The 19599-nt window shown below is 39.0% G+C and overlaps 2 protein-coding genes across 3 annotated transcripts; both read right to left on the bottom strand.

Moving 5' to 3' along the window:
* Positions 1 to 1344: 1344 nt before the first annotated feature.
* Positions 1345 to 12852, bottom strand: LOC140578667 (uncharacterized). Of its 2 annotated transcripts, none has more exons than XM_072700386.1 (2): positions 12787 to 12852; positions 1345 to 6109 (listed from the first exon to the last, which is right to left on the bottom strand). In XM_072700386.1, the coding sequence occupies exon 2, from the start codon at positions 5966 to 5968 to the stop codon at positions 3554 to 3556; it is 2415 nt and encodes an 804-aa protein (XP_072556487.1). In that variant the 5' UTR covers positions 5969 to 6109; positions 12787 to 12852; the 3' UTR covers positions 1345 to 3553. The 2 variants fall into 2 exon arrangements, with proteins under 2 accessions (XP_072556487.1, XP_072556486.1); XM_072700385.1 differs by lacking the exon at positions 12787 to 12852 and adding an exon at positions 7472 to 7724.
* A 901-nt stretch (positions 12853 to 13753) lies between these two features.
* LOC111852076 (uncharacterized) lies at positions 13754 to 19056 on the bottom strand. Its single transcript, XM_023827597.2, has 2 exons — positions 18770 to 19056; positions 13754 to 17815 (listed from the first exon to the last, which is right to left on the bottom strand). The coding sequence occupies exon 2, from the start codon at positions 17641 to 17643 to the stop codon at positions 14842 to 14844; it is 2802 nt and encodes a 933-aa protein (XP_023683365.2). The 5' UTR covers positions 17644 to 17815; positions 18770 to 19056; the 3' UTR covers positions 13754 to 14841.
* Positions 19057 to 19599: the final 543 nt, after the last annotated feature.

A 19599-nucleotide genomic window follows, 5' to 3' on the forward strand; every position in this document is an offset into this window, starting at 1 on the left:
CGGGAGGGGGGATCAATCGCATGACACGTCCTACTCTCTAACTGAATATACATTGGTTCTGTATGTATGGTCATTCATTCATACATCTATTCCTTTTGTCATGTCCATAGATACTTCCTCAATAAAGTATAATAAAACGTTACAAAACGGGGCGCCCATAGTAGGGTTGGACATTTTAGGGATTAATGATGCTTGATATGATCTTGCAGTTCATTACATTACAATATAATAGAACAGAAAGAAACACACTACGGCCCATCATTAATAGATAAAAGGAAACAGAAAACTAATAATTAGCATTTTGAATCATTATATCCTTTTATATACTTGGTGTTATGTTACGCGGTGCAGGCGAGCAGAACAGCAGGCAAGCTCAGCCGGACTGACAGGCAAACGAGGTTTATTGCTTACAGACGGGCAGGCAGGGACAGGACCAGGCACTACGTCAGACAACGTCAATGACAGAACTAGGGAATACAGGTACAGACGCCGACTAAATACACCAGACGGATAGGAAAGCACAAGGAACAGGTGATGACAATCGGGTAGCCACGTAGGTAATGAGGGGGGCGTGGCACACACAAGGATCGGACGAGCTGGGCGTAACACTTGGCACTCGATATATCATGTGTAATGCTGTCTTCTGAGGACTGGATTATTTTCACTTGAATCTGAATATAGAATTTTAAAAAGAAATAGATATGTGTTTTCAAAAGTTTACATGGCCTCTTTAGCAATGAGGAGTAAAAAAATGGTGTAGAACTTTCGATGGCATCTACAATCTCTCTTTGCTGTTTGGACCAATTTGCAGGTCTCCAAATGCCATAGCATGCCCAAACCACATAGAATGCTTAAACATCTCAGAGTTTACTTACCTTTTTATGATAACTAAGTAACAGTAAATGAAACAGTCAAAGCCATGATTATCGACTGGAATACAATCCCAAACATTAATGACAAATTACAGTACACAAATTGAGTTTTCACCTCCAACACTAGTTCAAAGGTTATTCACAAATAACAATACACCTTAGGCAAAAAAAAACCAAGTCAGTACCACGTGACAAAAAAAAATAGAATTAATATGACAAGTAAATTATATAAACGCACGGAGTAAAACATAAAAGTGACATCTCCTCTCTTTGTAAAATTATTGATTAAAAATACTTATATTTCCCATCCCCGAACTCTACTGGTTTTCTGCATGATTCCAGAGAGAAAAAAAACAGTTGAAAGGGACCCACTGGGTGATGCTTAAGGCGTGTGCTCAAGTGATATGAGTGCTTAATCAAATAGTATATACCTGTTATGGCCAGGCACGTCGAAAGGGAATGACAATCCAGAGTGGCTCCAAGAAAGGGTTTATTAACAAATAGAACAGAATGTAAAGGAGAAACCAGAAAATAAAGGGACCATGAGGGGTCAAAACCAAAACAGGTAATACAAAACACTAACTAAATGAATTATAAAGAAAACAAACAACTAGACAGGGAGCAATACCAGGAATAACAAAACCACGGATACATAGGAACACAGGGGAAAAAAGCACATCTACAAACACGCAGAACAACTACAATGACTGACTAAAGAACAGAATGAGGGCAAGCACTTAAATATACACAATAAGAAGGGTCAACAAAGGGCAGGTGGGGACCATAACCAAAATCAACCAATCAGTTAAGGCACAGGGGAACAACAAGCAGGTGGAATAAATTACAAATAACAACCACTGGATAATAGGAAACATTAACAAACCCTGAGGGCTAAGTACACTAGGAGAGAGAAGGAACATAAATATGAGCAGAACATGATTAAACAAGGCACGGGCAGGGTAGACCATGAACAGGCACACAAACCAAAGGCATAGACAAACAATACTAAATACTAAGGATAGCATAAAACCAATATATTAAAAAAAGGTGAGGCTCACCTCAAGCCATCAAGCTACACGGGGGCTGAGAGAGCAGGAAAACACAGTAGAGAAACTCCGAAGGAGGAAAAGACACATTGGACAGAGCCAGATGGGCAGCGACCCAGACATATATAACAGCTGACATTAAAAGTACAATACAGACCAAATTTATATAAAAAAAAAACCTTCCCAGCAGCAAATATAAATGTATTTAGGTTCTTTATAAAAATATTAATGCTCTAAACTAAAATATAAAAAAACATATATACAAGTTCATGATTATCCTTTGTGAACATTTTATAATTCTAATTACACCTTCATCTGTGTAAGAGGTGATCACTGTTTACAAAAGGCTAGTGGACTTCATTTACACAGGAAAACATTTTTAATAAAGTACACAAAAATATTTCTATATATTTTAAATAATTTAAATTCAAGTTTTGCAAATTTCTGTAGTCTCCATTTACATAACAGTATGTGTGATGCATGTTTTAATCTTTTTCATCAAGAAATCAGGTCTTAAGTCTGTTTTTACTACGTCATCTTTTTCAATTGAATGGGTCCTCTCATGTATTTTTTATGTTACTAATGTCAGAAAAAATTCTTTCTGCACACAGCTCAACGATGAGGTCTTTCCATCAGGTCAACCTTAAGATGTCTTTTTAAATACCACACTTTGGAAAAAAGTTTTCCAATGTTCACAGCAGTTCGGTCCTTCACCTGAATGTACCATCAAGTATTTTTAAAGTAGTTTACTTCTGTAAAACCTTCCCCACAAAAGTTCAGCTGTATGGTTTTTCAACAGAATTAATCGACAAGTGATTTATTAAGCAATCTGCCTGTCTGAAACATTTACCACATGCAGTATAAGTGTTTCTCACCAGAATGATTCCTTTTGTGCACTGTTAGGTGAATTGCTTAAGTAAAACTCTTCCCACGTTCAGTACAAATGTAAGGTCGCTCAGAGTGTATATAAAACCTCATGTCACACTCAGCACACTGATACGGTTTTTCACCTGAATGGAATCTCATGTGAACTTTTAAGGGATAAGCTACAGTAAACCTCTGTCCACACACAGAACAAATGTGGGACTTTTCACCTGAGTGAACCCTCTGCTGTTTTTTTTAAGTAGAATCTGGTTGTAAATCCTTTTCCACACTGGTCACAAATGTATGTTTTTTCCGTTAAATGAGTTTCTTCATGTCTTGCCATATGGGTCCGATTTGCAAAGGTCTTCCCACATTCATTACACCTGTTTATTTTTTCACTTGAATGAGTTCTTTTGTGTATTTTTAAGGTAGAAGGACTTTTAAAACACTTCCCACAATCCAGACAACCATGCTTATTCATATTTGAGTTATCCTGCTGGTGCTGATTTACTTGGAATGAGTCGACACAATCACTTTCTTGATTATTTTGATCATTTCTGGAAAATGAAAACCGCTTGTATCTGAAGATACTATATTCCTTTCACACTTCTCTTTTTCATCCTCCTTACATAACCTAGTCTCAGAATTAGGTGCAAAAACAATTGAATCTGTTAGACCTTCACTAAATTCACCCGTTATTTTGTCACCATCACCAAATTGTGACTTGACATGATGCCTCATCTGGTCATAGCCTGGATCAATTGTTTCAGTTTAGATTTGCTCAAATTTCAGGCATTTTTCTAATCCCACCTTGCCAAAATTGAGGTTCTGCATTGCATCTGAATTTTCCATGTTCTTGAAAATTGCTAGACATCCTCTTGATTTAAATTTTGCTTTGGTAAGTTTCTCACTGTCGATGCATTGTGTATTGGGGTCTTCTGCCATCTGAACATAATCTGGATCAATATGTTCAGATTTGATTTGTCTTGCATTCGGATAGACTTCATCAATATCAGCATTCTGTATGATGGCTGTATATGCTGGGTTGGCACAATCCGAATCAGATTCAGTCTTACCAGTCATTAACAACCTGCCTTGTGATTTTTCACCAAAATGAACTTTAAGGTGTCTTTTTAAGTAAGGCATACACTTGAAATGTTTCCCACACTGGTCACACTTGCTTGGCTTTTCTCCTGAATGAGTTGTCATATGTACTGTTAATGCACTTCCTTGTGCAAAACTTTTCTTACACAATGTGCAGCTATATGGCTTTTCACCAGAATGAATTCTCATATGTATCTTTAAGTTTGTTGCCTGAGTAAAACTCTTGCCACATTCAGAACAGCTATATGGTTTTTCCCCAGAGTGAACTCTCTTGTGGATTTTTAAACTATAAGGCCTTTTAAAACGCTTTCCACAATCCAAACAACCATGCTTATCCATATTTGAATTATCCTGCTGGTGCTGCTCTATTTGGAATGAGCCAACACAATCACTTTTTTGATTATCATGATCATTTCTGGAAAATGACAACTGCTTGGTATCTGAAGTTAATAAATCCCTTTCAAATCTCTCTTCTTCATCCTCATTACACACTTCAGTCTTAGAATTAGTTGCAAAATCAATTAAATCTGTTAAGCCATCACTAAATTCACACTTCACACCTGTTCTGTCACATTCAGCAAACTGTGACTCATCATTATGTCTCAACTGATCATAGCCTGGATCAATCGTTTCAGTTTTAATTTGCTCAGATGCCAGACATACTTCTAATCCCACCTTGACAATATTGTGATTCTGCATTGCATCTGTATTTTCCATGTCCTTGAAATTTGCTAGACGTCCTCTTGCTTTAAATTTGGCTTTAGTAAAATTCTCACTTTCGACACACTGTGTATTGCAGTCTTCTGCCACCTGAACATAATCTGGATCAATATGCTCAGATTTGATTTGTCTTGTATTCTGTATGATGGTTGTATATGCTGAGTTGGCACAATTCGAATCAGATTCATTCTTAACAGTTATTTTTAATCTGCCTTGTGATTTTTCACCAGAATGAATTTTCAGGTGTTTTTTTAAGTAATAGGTACACTTAAAATGTTTCCCACACTGGTCACACTTGCTTGGTTTTTCTTCTGAATGAGTTCTCATATGTACTGTTAATCCGCTTCTTTGTGTAAAACTTTTCTCACACAATGTGCAACTATATGGCTTCTCACCAGAATGAATTCTCATATGCATATTTAAGTTTGCTGTCTGAGTAAAACTCTTTCCACATTCAGTACAGCTGTACGGTTTTTCCCCAGAGTGAACTCTCTTGTGTCTAGTTAAGCGAAATAAACAAGTAAAACCCTTTCCACATTCAGTGCAACTGTATGGTTTTTCAGCTAAATGAATTTCACAATGTCTTCGTAAATAGATTGCATCCTTAAAAGTCCTTCCGCACTGACCACAGACATTTGGTCTTTCTCCAGAATGGTTTAAAATGTGGTTCTTGTAGGTTGCTCGGGTAAAAAACCTCATTCCACATTCGGTGCACTGATATGGTTTTTCCCCAGAATGAAACCTCATGTGCACTTTTAAAGAATCTGCTGCAGTAAACCTCTGTCCACATTCCGAACAGACATGGGGCTTTTCACCTGTGTGAATTCTCTGGTGTTTCTTCAAATACTCTGAACGGGTGAAACCTTTTCCACACTGTCCACAAATGTATGTTTTTTCCGCTGAATGCATTTTCATGTGTCTCGTTAAGGCAGCTACATTTGGAAATATCTTTCCACATTCATTGCAACTTAGTGTTTTTTCACCTGAATAAAGGTTTCTATCTGTCCTTGTAGTCAAAAGTCTTCCATTGCTCAAATCAATTTTATTCCTCTGAGATGAAGGAAGATTACAATCCCATTCTAGTTGTGTGTCTGATTTTTCCCCTACAAATTCATTGGAAACTACTATGTCTCCATTTGATTCAGACTTTATCTGGTGGATTGTAATTTCAACCCCATTAGTGCACTGAGAGTCATTGTACTGTGATGGACAAACAGAATCTGGACCAGTCCCTTTCTCTGTTTGATGATACTCCAGGCAAACTCCCAATCCCATCTTCTCAGTGCCGGGATTCTGCATAGCAGCAATATCCCCTGTATGGGTGCAGCCCAGATCAGATTCATTTTTAACACACAAGGCCATGATTCCTCACTTTGCACGCCAGGACGTCAAGTGTAACATGCTCAGTCCCTCACTACGCTGTTCTCTGAGCTCCTCTTCCTTGTACGTTGTTTTGCTTGTGATCGTCTCTGTGAGCTGCTGGGAATATACACTGTGATCCACCTGTGATGGAGGATGATTTATATTACATAGAGCCCCACACTCACCGGAGACTCATCAACCCACACAGCAGTGTTCAATTTATTGCTACTGAGGTCTATGCTGTATCAGAAAAAAATTAGCTTCTTCATCATTATTATTCGTTTTTTGATCAATGTAATTAGTTACTTGAAGAATATTAACAGTTTATTACTAGTGAAGGCCAAGAAGAAAAAAGGCTATTCAGCCATATCCATTTAAGAATATCAGAATACTCCAGTATATCCCTGTTATTAAATAAGGGAACTCGTGACGATCTTTCCTGTGAACATTAGCTACATTAAAAAGTCACATAATTATTCATGTATCACGTTACAGGTATTCTAATTGCATTTATTATAGCTTGTAAATATGCAAATTACTATTAAAATATTGTAGAAAAACGTTATATATACTGAATGATTGAATCCAATTTTAACATTACAATTAAACGGGCAGTGGTGGTTTAATGGTTAGGGAAGTGCACTTGTAATTGAAAAATTGCAGGTTTGAATACCCGACCAGTAAGGCACCACTAAGGTTCTGCCCCCAAGGACTGCTCCCCGGGGGCTGAATTAGCTGCCCCCTTCTATGTCACATATGGGGTTAAATGCAGAGGACACATTTCGTTGTTGTGCGCTGTGGTGTGTCACAATGACCACTGATCACCAAATTCTAAATAAACATGGTCTCAAACAGGGGTCGTTGTTGATTTTTTTGTTTGCATAGTGAGTTACTAGCTTTTCAATCATAATTTTTTAGAACGAACTATTATTGAAAAAAGGTTTATTTGCTCATTTATGATCCAAAGCATATTTATTCAGTAAACACAACAACGGTGGATATTAAACATTTGGAAATTTCGTTTCGCTCACTAAAAGATGAGTTGTGTGTCTCACTAATTTATCTTATAATAGCTTGACAGATTTTTACAAACAGCTAAACTTCAAAGGTATTTTTCAAATGGTCAAGGCGGAATATTCAAATAATTAATATTAAGATATTTTAAATACAATTATCATTTTCACACTATTAATAAAGCATTTCAATGTTGAAAACTTCTCGATCATGTCAAATTTTAATAAGGCTAAAATTTTGTTTTTCTTACGTATAATGTCCTCAGTTTTATATTTTAACAACGTGAAATATTTTCAGAAAAACGTGTTTGCTTAGATTTGCTGAAATGTGGAAATAACGCATATTGCACCATATGTAAATAGTTTAGAAATGGATCCAAGTGGATTCCCAGACTGATGCTTGATTTTTAACCTTAAACTACCCATTCAGATATTCACGTAAATTTGCAGTCAGGAAAAGAGTTTAATAACAAAAGCATGCAAAATTTACCTTAAGAATAAAGGACACGGTCCCGTTCGAAAAAACTGTACAGTAGAACAATGTCAATACAGACAAAATGTGTAAGTGAGGAAATTAGTTTTAAGTCCTAGAAAAATCAACAAGCTTTTGTTTTATACTGTATTTGAATCTTCCCTACCGCTACCATTAATGGTTTTGCAGTAATCCTGCCCATAAACTTCCGCAGACAATATACCACAGAACGCAACTTCTTCCTCTCTATTCTGGTAGAGTGCGCTGACGATAATTAGGTGCATTACCGCCACCTAGCGGCGTGGAGAGTGAACTGGCAATGAACTGCGCTCTAACTCAGGGGTACTCGGCAGTGCTGCCAGATTGGGCGGGCCCCAGCCCAAATCGGCTTCTTTTTATTTCCTTTAGCGGGTAAAAAATTGACTTGGGCGGGTAATTAAATTTTGGGCTACTATTCCGCACGGGGTTAACGAGGGGGCGTGGCAGCCAGCTGACTAAAGTTGGCAAGTGCGTCTGTCTACGTGACGTCATTGGAAACATGGCATTTTGATTATTTCAATTGATTAAGAAGCAGCATTTTCAACCGGGATTTGGGGGGGTCTTATTCATCTTGGCTCACGCAAATGCATAGTGAATAGTACATAGCATATAGGCCTCTGTTAAGAAACACTGAAATTAGCTTGACCAAGGTTGACTGGATTGGTTTTCTACCCGAAAAACAGCTGAAAACATGGTGATTTCAGTATTTCAGTTGAACCAACCATGTTTCCAATTGGATTTGAGAATCTTGCTCATCTTGGGCCGCACAAATGTGAATTACATAGCAGGTAGACCTCTGTTAGGAAACACTGAAATTAGCCTGGCCAAGGTTTGATTTGTGCCTGAAAAACAACCGGAAACATGGCATGCTGGAAAATTGTGCACACTGATTTGAATAAGAAGCCATGTATCCAAATGGATTTGGGTGACGTTCATCTCGGGCCAGGCTAATTTCAGTGTTTCCTAACAGAGGTCTACCTGCTATCTACTATCTACCGAGGGTATTCTCAGCTGCTTTTGGCTGCTGTTTACATCCCGCCGTGAGCGAACTCCACAGCAGCGCTTGGCAAACTCCACGACGTCATCAGCGCGTTAGAGACGTCTCGTCCAGAAGCTGTATTCATCGTTGCTGGCGACTTCAACCAGTGCAACTTACGGACTGTACTTCCCAAATATTACCAACACGTGGACATTGCCACCCGTGACAAGAACACCTTGGACCATGTTTACAGTAACATACACGGCGCATAAAGGGCTGCACCCCGCCCCCACTTCGGACAGTCAGACCACATTTCTCTGTTCATGTACCCGGCTTACAGGCAGAGACTGAAACAATCAAACCTTGTCACCAAACTTATGAAACGATGGACCTCAGAGACTGAGAGCATCCCGCAGGACTGTTTTGCTCAGACAGACTGGGATGTGTTTAAAACTGTAGCCACTATGGAGGACTATTCTGTCACACAGGACTATGCTGAGTATGTGACTTGATACATTAGCAGTTGTGTTGACGATATCATGCCCACCACACAAGTCAAGACGTTCTCCAACCAGAAGCCCTGGATTAACAGTCAGGTATGACACATGCTGCGTACTCGCTCTCTTGCCTTTAGATCAGGCGATGAGATGGAGTACAAGGCTGTGACGTACAGACTGAGGAAAGCCATCACGGTGCCCAAGAGACAGTACAGAGAGAAGCTAGATGGCTTCTATTCTTCTGCTGACTCCGGGCGGATGTGGCAAGGCCTGCAGCACATCACAGAGTACAGGGCCAACACCATCAGCTTTGCAGGCAGCCTGCTGGATGATCTCAACACCTCCTACACCCGCTGTGAGACCCCCAGCCACAGCACAGAGAGGAGGCATGCATACACCCAGACCACCCGACCCCCCTCCCCCCTATCAACAGTCTCAACAGACTGAGGAAGATCAACCCCTACAAGGCAGCAGGACCAGACAACATCCCTGGGCGGGCCCTCAAAGCATGTGCTAACAAGCTGGCTGATGTTCTCACCTCAATCTTTAACCTTTCCCTCAGCCAGAGCACTGTCCCCACCTGCTTCAAGACCACAACCATTGTCCCCCTTCCCAAGAAAAGCACAGCCACCTGCATGAACGACTACAGACCAGTAGCACTCACTCCAATCATCGCAAAGTGTTTTGAGAGACTGGTGCTGGCCCACATCCAGAGCAACATCCCAGACACTCTGGACCCCCTGCAGCAACAGAAGCCATCGCTGCTGCCCTTCTCTATTCCCCCTCTCACCTGGAAAACAAAGACTCCTACATCAGGATGCTCTTTGTTGATTACAGCTGCGCCTTCAACACGGTCATCCCCTACAAACTCATCAACAAACTGACCACACTCGGCCTGCACCCCACCCTCTGTGACTGGCTCCTGGACTTTTTGACTGGCAGACCTCAGTCTGTCAGGACCGGCAACAGGACTTCGGCCAGCATCACCACAAACACTGGCATCCCACAAGGTTCTATTCTCAGCCCCATCCTCTACACCCTGTTCACCCAAGACCGTGTCGCCTCCCACAAAGACAACATCATCCTGAAGTTTGCAGATGACACCGCAGTGATTGGTTGCATCACTGGAGGGGACGAAACGGTCTACAGGAGAGAGGTGGCCGGTTTGGTGTCATGGTGTGAGGACAACAACATCACGCTCAACACGGACAAGGCAAAGGAGATGATAGTGGACATGAGGAAGAGGAGGCCTCATCAGCCACTGTTCATCCGGGAGCTTGAAGTGGAGAGGATGAGCAGCTTTAAGTACCTGGGCGTCCACATCAGTGAGGACCTCACCTGGTCACTGAACACCACACAACTGGTCAAGAAGGCTCAACAGCGGCTGTACTTCCTGAGGAGGCTGAGGAAGTTTGGTATGTCAACCAAGATCCTCAGCAACTTCTACAGCTGCATCGTGGAGAGCACACTGACCGGCTGCATCACCGTGTGGTACGGCAGCACTACAGCTATGGACTGCAAACACCTGCAGAGAGTGGTGAAGACTGCGGAGAAGATCATCAGGACCCCGCTGCCCTCTTTGCAGAGCAGCTACCACCGCAGAGTCCAGAGGAGAGCTGCCTCCATCCTCAAAGACCCCACACACCCCCCAACAAGGACAGTTCACACTTCTGCCCTCAGGACAGAGGTACATTAGTGTGAAATCTAGAACCTCCCGACTTAACAACTCCTTCTTCCCCACTGCCATCAGACTCCTTAACAGCTGACAGGAGTATGATTAACAGACATCATACTACCACACCATACTACCTCATACTATATATTTTTTTGCACACTAAGCTCTTTTGCACATTGCATTTAAAAGTATTTATTTTTCTATTTCTTTCTATTATATTGTACCTCTGCATTTTTGTGTGGACAGCAAAGTAAGAATTTCATTGCACAGAGAAATGCACATTTCTACTGCACATATGACAATAAACACTTTGAATCTTGAATCTATGTAGTATTTCACATTTGCCTCACCCAACATGAAAAAGACCCCCAATTCCAAATGGAAATGTGCCTTCTTATTCAATTGAAATGATCAAAATGCCATATTTTTTCTAGGTACCAAACCAGTCTAGGCCAGGCTAATTTCAGTGTTTCCTAACACAGGTCTACCTGCTATGTACTATGCATTTCACATTTGCCTGGCCCAAGATGAGTAAGACCCCCAAATCCCAGCTTAAATGTTTTATTGTTACATTATTTTGTGTTTTCAAAATGAACACTGCACTCTGTGGAAGTTGTCAATAAGCTAAATCCAGCCTTGTCTGGTTCTGTATGTATACTCATCCATTAATTTTTTCCATGTGCATTTGTGATTTTCCATGTGCCCGCTGGCCGGCGTAAGAGGTGGAGACAGTGAATGGATGCCACGACGCCACCTTGGGAGTTTCACCCAAGGCAATAATTAAGTTCCGAAATAAGACCTCAACTCACTCACTAAGGACACAAGTTCGTCACGAAACTGGCAGAGAGATGGTTACCAGATATAAATAAAACAAATTTATTTAACAATTAAAAAGCAAATCAATCTCTGGCTGCTGTCCTACATAAATCTGGCTGGGAATATATTACCAGAGTTAAATAGTTGAGCACAAGAGGTAGCCAAACCAGAAACAATTATACAGTGTTCCACACATTCACAATAGCACTCGTGTTAAAAACAATTACACATGTAATACTTTGGCACACCACAGCGCACACAACACACGACAGAAATAGAAAACTAAACAAAACAAAACTCCGCAAAACAAAAACCAACAAAAACAAATAATACCAACAGCACGTTTAGTGCGTGTCCGCACATGGCAGCAGCCGATTCGTCGCGACGTTATGGCGTGGATTGGCGTCGCAAATCACCACCGAAACTGGCCAACCAGGCGCAGGACAGCTCCGAGCTTCAGTCCAATCAGCCTGCTGGAACCTCGCGGAACGCGGATGTTCCGAAGCATTTTTACTCGCAACGACCGTAGATATTAAACGTTTGGAAATTCATTAGAAGCTGAGTTGTTTGTCCCACTAATTTATCTTACTAAACTTTGACGGATCTTTAGAAACAGCTAAACTTAAATGGTTTTTTGGAAATGGTCAAGGCGTAATATGCAGATAACAAATAATATTGGGATATTTATATACAATTATCATTTTCATTATTTAAACAGCATTTTAATGTTTGAAAACCTCTTGATCATGTCAAATTGTAATAAAGCGAAAGTTTTGTTTTCTTATATATAATGTGTTGAGTTTTATATTTTAATAATGATAAATATTTTTAGTAACGTGTTTGCTTAAATTTGCTGAAATTTGGAAATAACGCATATTACACCGTATGTAAATAATTTAGAAATGGTGGTACGTGACAGTTTGCCACGTATGGTTCTTACAAATAAAAAGCGCATCTGGATACTGGAGCAGCGGGTTTGCACCTCCTGTACCTCATGGCATGAATGCAAAAGCCCTCAAACTGATAATGCTGCTGAAAATCTGTCCGCTTCACCACAAATATTTCCAAGTAGATTCCCAGACTGATGCTTAATTTTTCACCTTAGACTAACAATTCGGATTTTCAAGTAGCATTTGTAGTCGGGAAAATAGCTTAATGACAAAAACATGCAAAATTTATATGGTCCTCGATCTTCGGAAAAAAAAACTGTGTAGAAGAATAATGTCACGACAAAAAATCAGCCCAAATATGTAAGTGAGCAAACTGTTTCAGTGCTACAGAAAACCAACAAGCTTGTCTTTTACATTTGAACTGCCCGTATCCCTACCATTAAGTGGCTTTGCGGTAATTCAGCCCGTAGACTTCCGCTAAACAATATACCACAGAACGCAACTTCTTCCTCTTTATTCTTGGTAAAAGGGCGATGACGATAACTAGGTGCATTACCGCCACACAGCGGCGCGGAGAGTGAACTAACAACTGATAACTCAGGGGTACTCAGTTATTTTTATCACGAGATTTAAATTCCATCACTGACACAAAACCATGGTCCCCTCGCTTTCGCCGATCGGGGGTGGTTTGTGAAACGGGAGGGAGGATCAATCGCACGATCTGTCCTGATCTCTAACTGAATATACACCGGTTCTTAAAATAACCAAAAACCAACATACCTTTCCCACAATCACGCTAAATTTTTGGATGGGTATACTTTCACCATCAAATCATTATTTGTAGCACCTGAACTAGGATTAGTAATATCTTTTTTAACATTAGGGCTCAGTATATCATTAGATTAGATTAGATTAGATTAGATTAGACTAGACTTTATTAATCCCACAATGGGGAAATTCTTTGAGAAAACAGCAGCAATAATGAAAAAAGTACAAAAAAGGACAGGATCCATAGGATCAGCAAAAAAATAACAATACAGATAATAAAAACAATAGAAAACAATTTCTAAAACTGTATAAATATATAAGTAAAAATGTAAGAAAAAAAGAAAATTCATGTGTCATGCTGTCTTCTGAGGACTGCAGATTTCATCTGAAGCTATAAATTATAAAAAGTAATAGACGTATGTTTGAAAAACTCTGCATGGCCTCTTGAGCAATGAGGAGGAAAAAATGTTATAAAACTTTTGATGGTATCTATGTCCTGTGCTTTTTGGACCAATTTGCCTTTCTGCAAATGCCACAGTACATAACTTTCACATAAAGCTCACAGAATACTTAAAAACCTCAGAGCTTCCTTACCATTTTATGTTAATGTTAACAGGAATTAGAACAAACACATGATTATCTACTGAAATAGAATCCCAAACTTTAATGACAAATTACAGTTTACAAAGTCAGGTTTTCACCTCCAACATTAGTTCAAATGTTATTCACAAATAAAACACCTTAGGCAAGAAACGAAGCCAGTACCCAATGACAACAAAGTTAAGTCAGTACTAAGTATGATAATACACTAAATTAAGATGATTAAAAAATAAAATACTGGACGTTGACAAGAACATTTAGGTTATAAAATTAAAAAATCAGACGTTCAAAAATACGAATTCATATCAAAAGTAAATTTTATAATTGCACTAAGTAAAACATAAAAGTGATACCTCCTTTCTTTGTGAAATTATTGGTAAAAATGCCTACATTTGTCATCCCCTAACTGTACTGGTTTTCTGTAAGACTCCAGGGAGAAAAAATAAGTTGAAAGGGACTCACTGGGTGATGCTTAATGCATGTGCTCAAATGCTTAAGTGGCATGAATGCTTAATGAAATATATACCAGTCATCATTACATGTATGATACAGACAAAATCCATGCAAAAACTTTTCCAGCAGCAAACAGAAAACCATTTAGGTTCTTTACAAAAATATAAAGACTTATGAACTTAAAAAACTAAAGGATAAAAGTAATGACAATATAATAAAACGAATATCAGAAAATAAATATTTATTGATAGATTAAAATCAAATAGTTACAAGTTCATGATTATCCTTTGTAAAAATTTTATCATTTTAATTCCACCTTTATCTGTGGAAGAGGTGATCACTTAAACTTAAAAAATAAAACAAATGATAAAAACAATGACAATGTAAACATACATAGGCAGAATAAGTATACATTGATAAACAGATTAAATAGTTACACGTTCATGATTAGCATTATAAAATTTTCATGAAGGATAATTGCTTTATCTGTGCAAGAGCTGATCACTCTACAAAAGGCTAGTGGACTTCACTTTACACAGAAAAAATGTTGAATAATTTAAAATACTTAAAATATTTGAACATATTTCAAATATGTTAAACTTAAGTTTTAGAAATTTCTAGGGTATCCATTTAGATAACATTATGTGTGATGCATGTTTTAATTGTTTTCTTCAAGAGTTCAGGCCTAAAATCTCTGTTTTTACTATATCACCTTTTTCAATTGAATGCATTCTCTCGTGTTTTTTTAAGTTACTGATGTCAGAAAACTTCTTTCCGCAAACAGTACAACCATGAGGTCTTTCCCCCGAATGCACTTTAATATGTCTTCTTAAATATGACACATCAGTAAAACATTTTCCACAATGTTCACAGCAGTTGGGTCTTTCACCAGAATGTACCCTCAAATGTTTTTTTAAGCAGTTTACTTGGGTAAAACCTTTCCCACAAAGAGTGCAGCTGTATGGTTTTTCACCAGAATGAATCCACAAGTGATTTGTTAAGCAGTTTGCCTGCCTAAAACATTTACCACATACAGTACAAGTGTACGGTTTCTCACCAGAATGAATCCTTTTGTGCACTGTTAGGTGAATCGCTCGAGTAAAACTCTTACCACATTCAGTACAAATGTAAGGTCTCTCAGAGTGACAATGTCGTCTTAAGGATGCAGCATCCTTAAAACTCTTCCCACATTTACCACAGATATTTGGCCGTTCTCCAGAATGGTTTAACAAGTGGTTTTTAAAAGTTGCTCGGGTATAAAACCTCATGTCACACTCAGCACACTGATACGGTTTTTCGCCTGAATGGAATCTCATGTGAACTTTTAAGGAATAAGCTACAGTAAACCTCTGTCCACACTCAGAACAAATGTGGGGCTTTTCACCTGAGTGAACCCTCTGGTGTTTTTTTAAGTAGGATCTGTTTGTGAATCCTTTTCCACACTGGTGACAAATGTATGTTTTTTCAGTTAAATGAGTTTCTTCGTGTTTTGCCAAATAAGTCCGATTTGCAAAGGTCTTCCCACATTCATTACACCTGTGTGTTTTTTCACTTGAATGAGTTCTTTTGTGTATTTTTAAGGTAGAAGGACTTTTAAAACTCTTTCCACAATCCAAACAACCATGCTTATTCATATTTGAGTTATCCTGCTGGTGCTGCTCTATTTGGAATGAATTTACACAATCGCTTTCTTGATTATTGTGATCATTTCTGGAAAATGACAACTGCCCAGTATCTGGAGGTAATAAAACCCTTTTAAATATCTCTTCTTCACCCTCTTTACACAGCTCAGTCTCAGAATTAGTTGCACACTCAATAAAATCTGTTACGCCATCACTCAGTTCACACTTTACATCTGACATTTTGTCACCATCATCAAACTGGGAATCAACATCGTCTCTCACCTGGTCATAGCTTGGATCAATTGTTTCAGTTTTAATTTGCTCAGATTCCAGACATTCTTGTAATCCCACTGTGACAATATTGAGATCCTGCATTGCATCTGAATTGTCCATGTTCTTGAAAATTGCTAGACGTCCTCTTGATTCAAATTTGGCTTCAGTAAATTTCTCACTATCAATGCACTGTGTATTGGGGTCTTCTGCCACCTGAACATAATCTGGATCAATATGCTCAGATTTGATTTGTCCTGCATTCAGATAGACTTCATCAACATTGGTACTCTGTATGATGGTTGTATATGCTGAATTGGCACAATCTGAATCAGATTCAGTTTTAACAGTCATTGCCAATCTGCCTTGTGATGTTTCACCAAAATGAACTTTAAGGTGTCTTTTCAAGTAAGACATATACTTAAAATGTTTCCCACAATGGTCACACATACTTGGTTTTTCTCCTGAATGAGTTCTCATATGTACTGTTAATCCGCTTCCTTGTGTGAAACTTTTCTCACACAAAGTGCAACTATATGGCTTCTCACCAGAATGAATTCTCATATGTATCTTTAAATTTGCAGCCTGAGTAAAACTCTTTCCACATTCAGTACAGCTGTACGGTTTTTCCCCAGAGTGAACTCTCTTGTGTATAGTTAAGCGGAATAACCTGGTAAAACTCTTTCCACATTCACTACAGCTGTAAGGTTTCTCAGAGTGACAATGTCTTCGTAAAGAGGCTGCATCCTTAAAACTCTTTCCACACTGACCACAGACATTTGGTCTTTCTCCAGAATGGTTTAAAATGTGGTTCTTGTAGGTTGCTCGGGTAAAAAACCTCATTCCACATTCGGTGCACTGATATGGTTTTTCCCCAGAATGAAATCTCATGTGCACTTTTAAAGAATATGACACAGTAAACCTCTGTCCGCATTCCGAACATACATGGGGCTTTTCACCAGTGTGAACTCTCTGGTGTTTCTTCAAGTATGACTGATTAATAAATCCCTTGCCACATTGAGCACAGATGCATTTTTTTTCAGTCGAGTGTGTTTTCGTGTGTCTCGTTAAGGCAGCAGTATTTGTGAAACTCTTTCCACACTCATTACAACTATATGTTTTTTCAACTGAAAGGGTTTTCCTTGATTTTGCTGAAGTCAAATATGATCCATAGCTTACAAAATCCGAAGCAGAGAGAATTCCATTTGAGTTATGTTGCTGGTATAATTTTATATTAAATGTATCAATAGAACTACTTCTGGATTGGTTAGAGCCTGACCAATCAGATTCTTCATGAGTGCAATTCTTATTCAGATAGGAAAAAACAGGCTGATCATCATGAATTAACGTGCCTGCTTCTGATCTCTCTTTATGATCCTGTTCACAATGCTGCACCTCAGGTTTTTCAGTTGTAAATCCACGTGTGCCACAATTGTCTTGGTGGACGGCAACTTCATCTCCATCAGTGTACTGAGAGTCAGTATGTTGTGATGTTTTCTCAGTATCAAGATTCTGCATGGCAGCTGTATCCACTGGATGGGTGAAGCAGAGTTCAGGTTCACTTTTAATACATAGGGTCATGACTTCTGACCTGTTCACCTCTGAAGTCAGTCTGTCACCTGTGACATTTTCTCACTCCTTTATTTGGGTCAACTGCTGTCCTCTAACTGCCTTCTTTCTATCTGACTCTGTGTTACTTGTTGATTCCCTTTGTAAGTCACCGACACCCTCTAAGCATGTGACCATCCTTACCCTAGAATGGAAAAGATTGTACACAGAGCATCATACAAAAATAACCGATTTTACAGAGCAGTTTTCTAATACAGATTCCAAAAAGTAGCAAAAACATAAGTTTTCTTTTATTGTGTTTTTCATTTACGGATTTTTGTTTCCTTTAACAGAGCAATAGTAACCTGGAAGTCGAGAGTTCTAAAGTTCCAAAAGAGATCCAGATGTAGGCCTAGCATATGTAAGTAATGCACTTCCACCCCATTAAAATATACAGCTGTATAAATGGATAAAAGCCAGATATTTTGAATACTAAGCTCAGTATTGCAGACATCAGTGCTACGTCAAATACCACAACGCATCATTCTAAGACTGGTAATCAAGCCTGGTTAATACAACGCATTGTAAACAGCATTCCAAAGTGAATGCTACAAAATTATAAAACGTTACTAATGTACATAGGCTATTCCAATACATCACACTTATTATATACTGTGATTCAAATCAAAGCGTAACACTCGCTAGTCGTTAACCACAGAGGTATCACTTTGAGTTCAGTATAAAGCATCTGTAAACTCTCCAAAAGGGCGCAACAAAACATCTGTATTAACAGAAAATCCACGATGTGAAAATGACCTGGACACACGTTAGTTTCAGTATTATTGTTACTGTTGTTATTATTTTACAAACAGGTGAACGTTTTGTTTTCATGTAGTACAAAATTAACACTGCTTCTCGCATTCAACAGCTGGTTATAAAAGAGACCAAACCTTGCACGTTGTACCATCTGGTTGATGGCTACCGTAATTAATAACATATTTTCATCACTGCTACAACCGATATTCAAATGCACATCGTCCGCCTCAGTGCCAGTCTTTCCAAACGGACTTGCATATTAACGCCTGATTTCGATCGCGGATGTGCGATTACCAATGCGCAGCTTAGCAGCTGGATAATAACCAAATCATGCCGCATTTACCTTGGGAAGCCATGAAAGAGCCCGTTGCTAGAAAACGGTGCTGATGGGCATCATCAGAAAAAGACTTCAGTCCAGCGCAGAAGTGCCAACCAACAGGGCTACTGCCAGTCGTAAATGCTCAACATACTGCGCCGTTTTACGAAATCGCCATACCTGCCCTTTAGATCAAGTGGGTTAGTATTAGTAATAATCCGGGACATAAAATTGCACAACAAATAAAAAAAACTAAATAAATAAAATCACACGAGATGCAGAGTCTTGCTCCAAACAATATGATCGAGTACGTTGGCGACTTATGAAAGATTTACTGCCGCCTACAGCACTGGAGGACGGACATTGGCAGCCTATTATCTATACACCCCCCCATCCCGGGATTGCTTTTTAAGGAAATTAATTTAACTTTACTTTTGTCCGACACAATGAAATTGCAGAAGGTCCAGTACTGCAGCGCTTTTCTTAAAGGAGTTTTCGCAATAATTCCACCGTAATACAAATACTGTGCTGGGAAACACCAGAAGATAGCGAATTAAATCTTGCATCTCTCGGACGCCTTTCCTCGTATTAATCCGTTAATGGTAATAGAAATAATGTGGAGGTATATAGAAATAGTGTCTCTTCAGCAGTGTCGCCCAGTGGTGAATGACTGTAATTACAAACAACGCAAATGGACGTGCAATCCTACTCCACCTGCAGGGACCTTATTTACTTACTTATTACGTGTACCATTACTGGGAATCACACCCACACTCCAAGAGGTGTAAGGCAACACTGCTAACTACAGAGCAATCTGCATCATTCGATTAGAATATGAGCAATTTAGAAACAGTAAA

Source organism: Paramormyrops kingsleyae, chromosome 16 (assembly GCF_048594095.1).
Source record: "Paramormyrops kingsleyae isolate MSU_618 chromosome 16, PKINGS_0.4, whole genome shotgun sequence".
Lineage (NCBI taxonomy): Eukaryota > Metazoa > Chordata > Actinopteri > Osteoglossiformes > Mormyridae > Paramormyrops > Paramormyrops kingsleyae.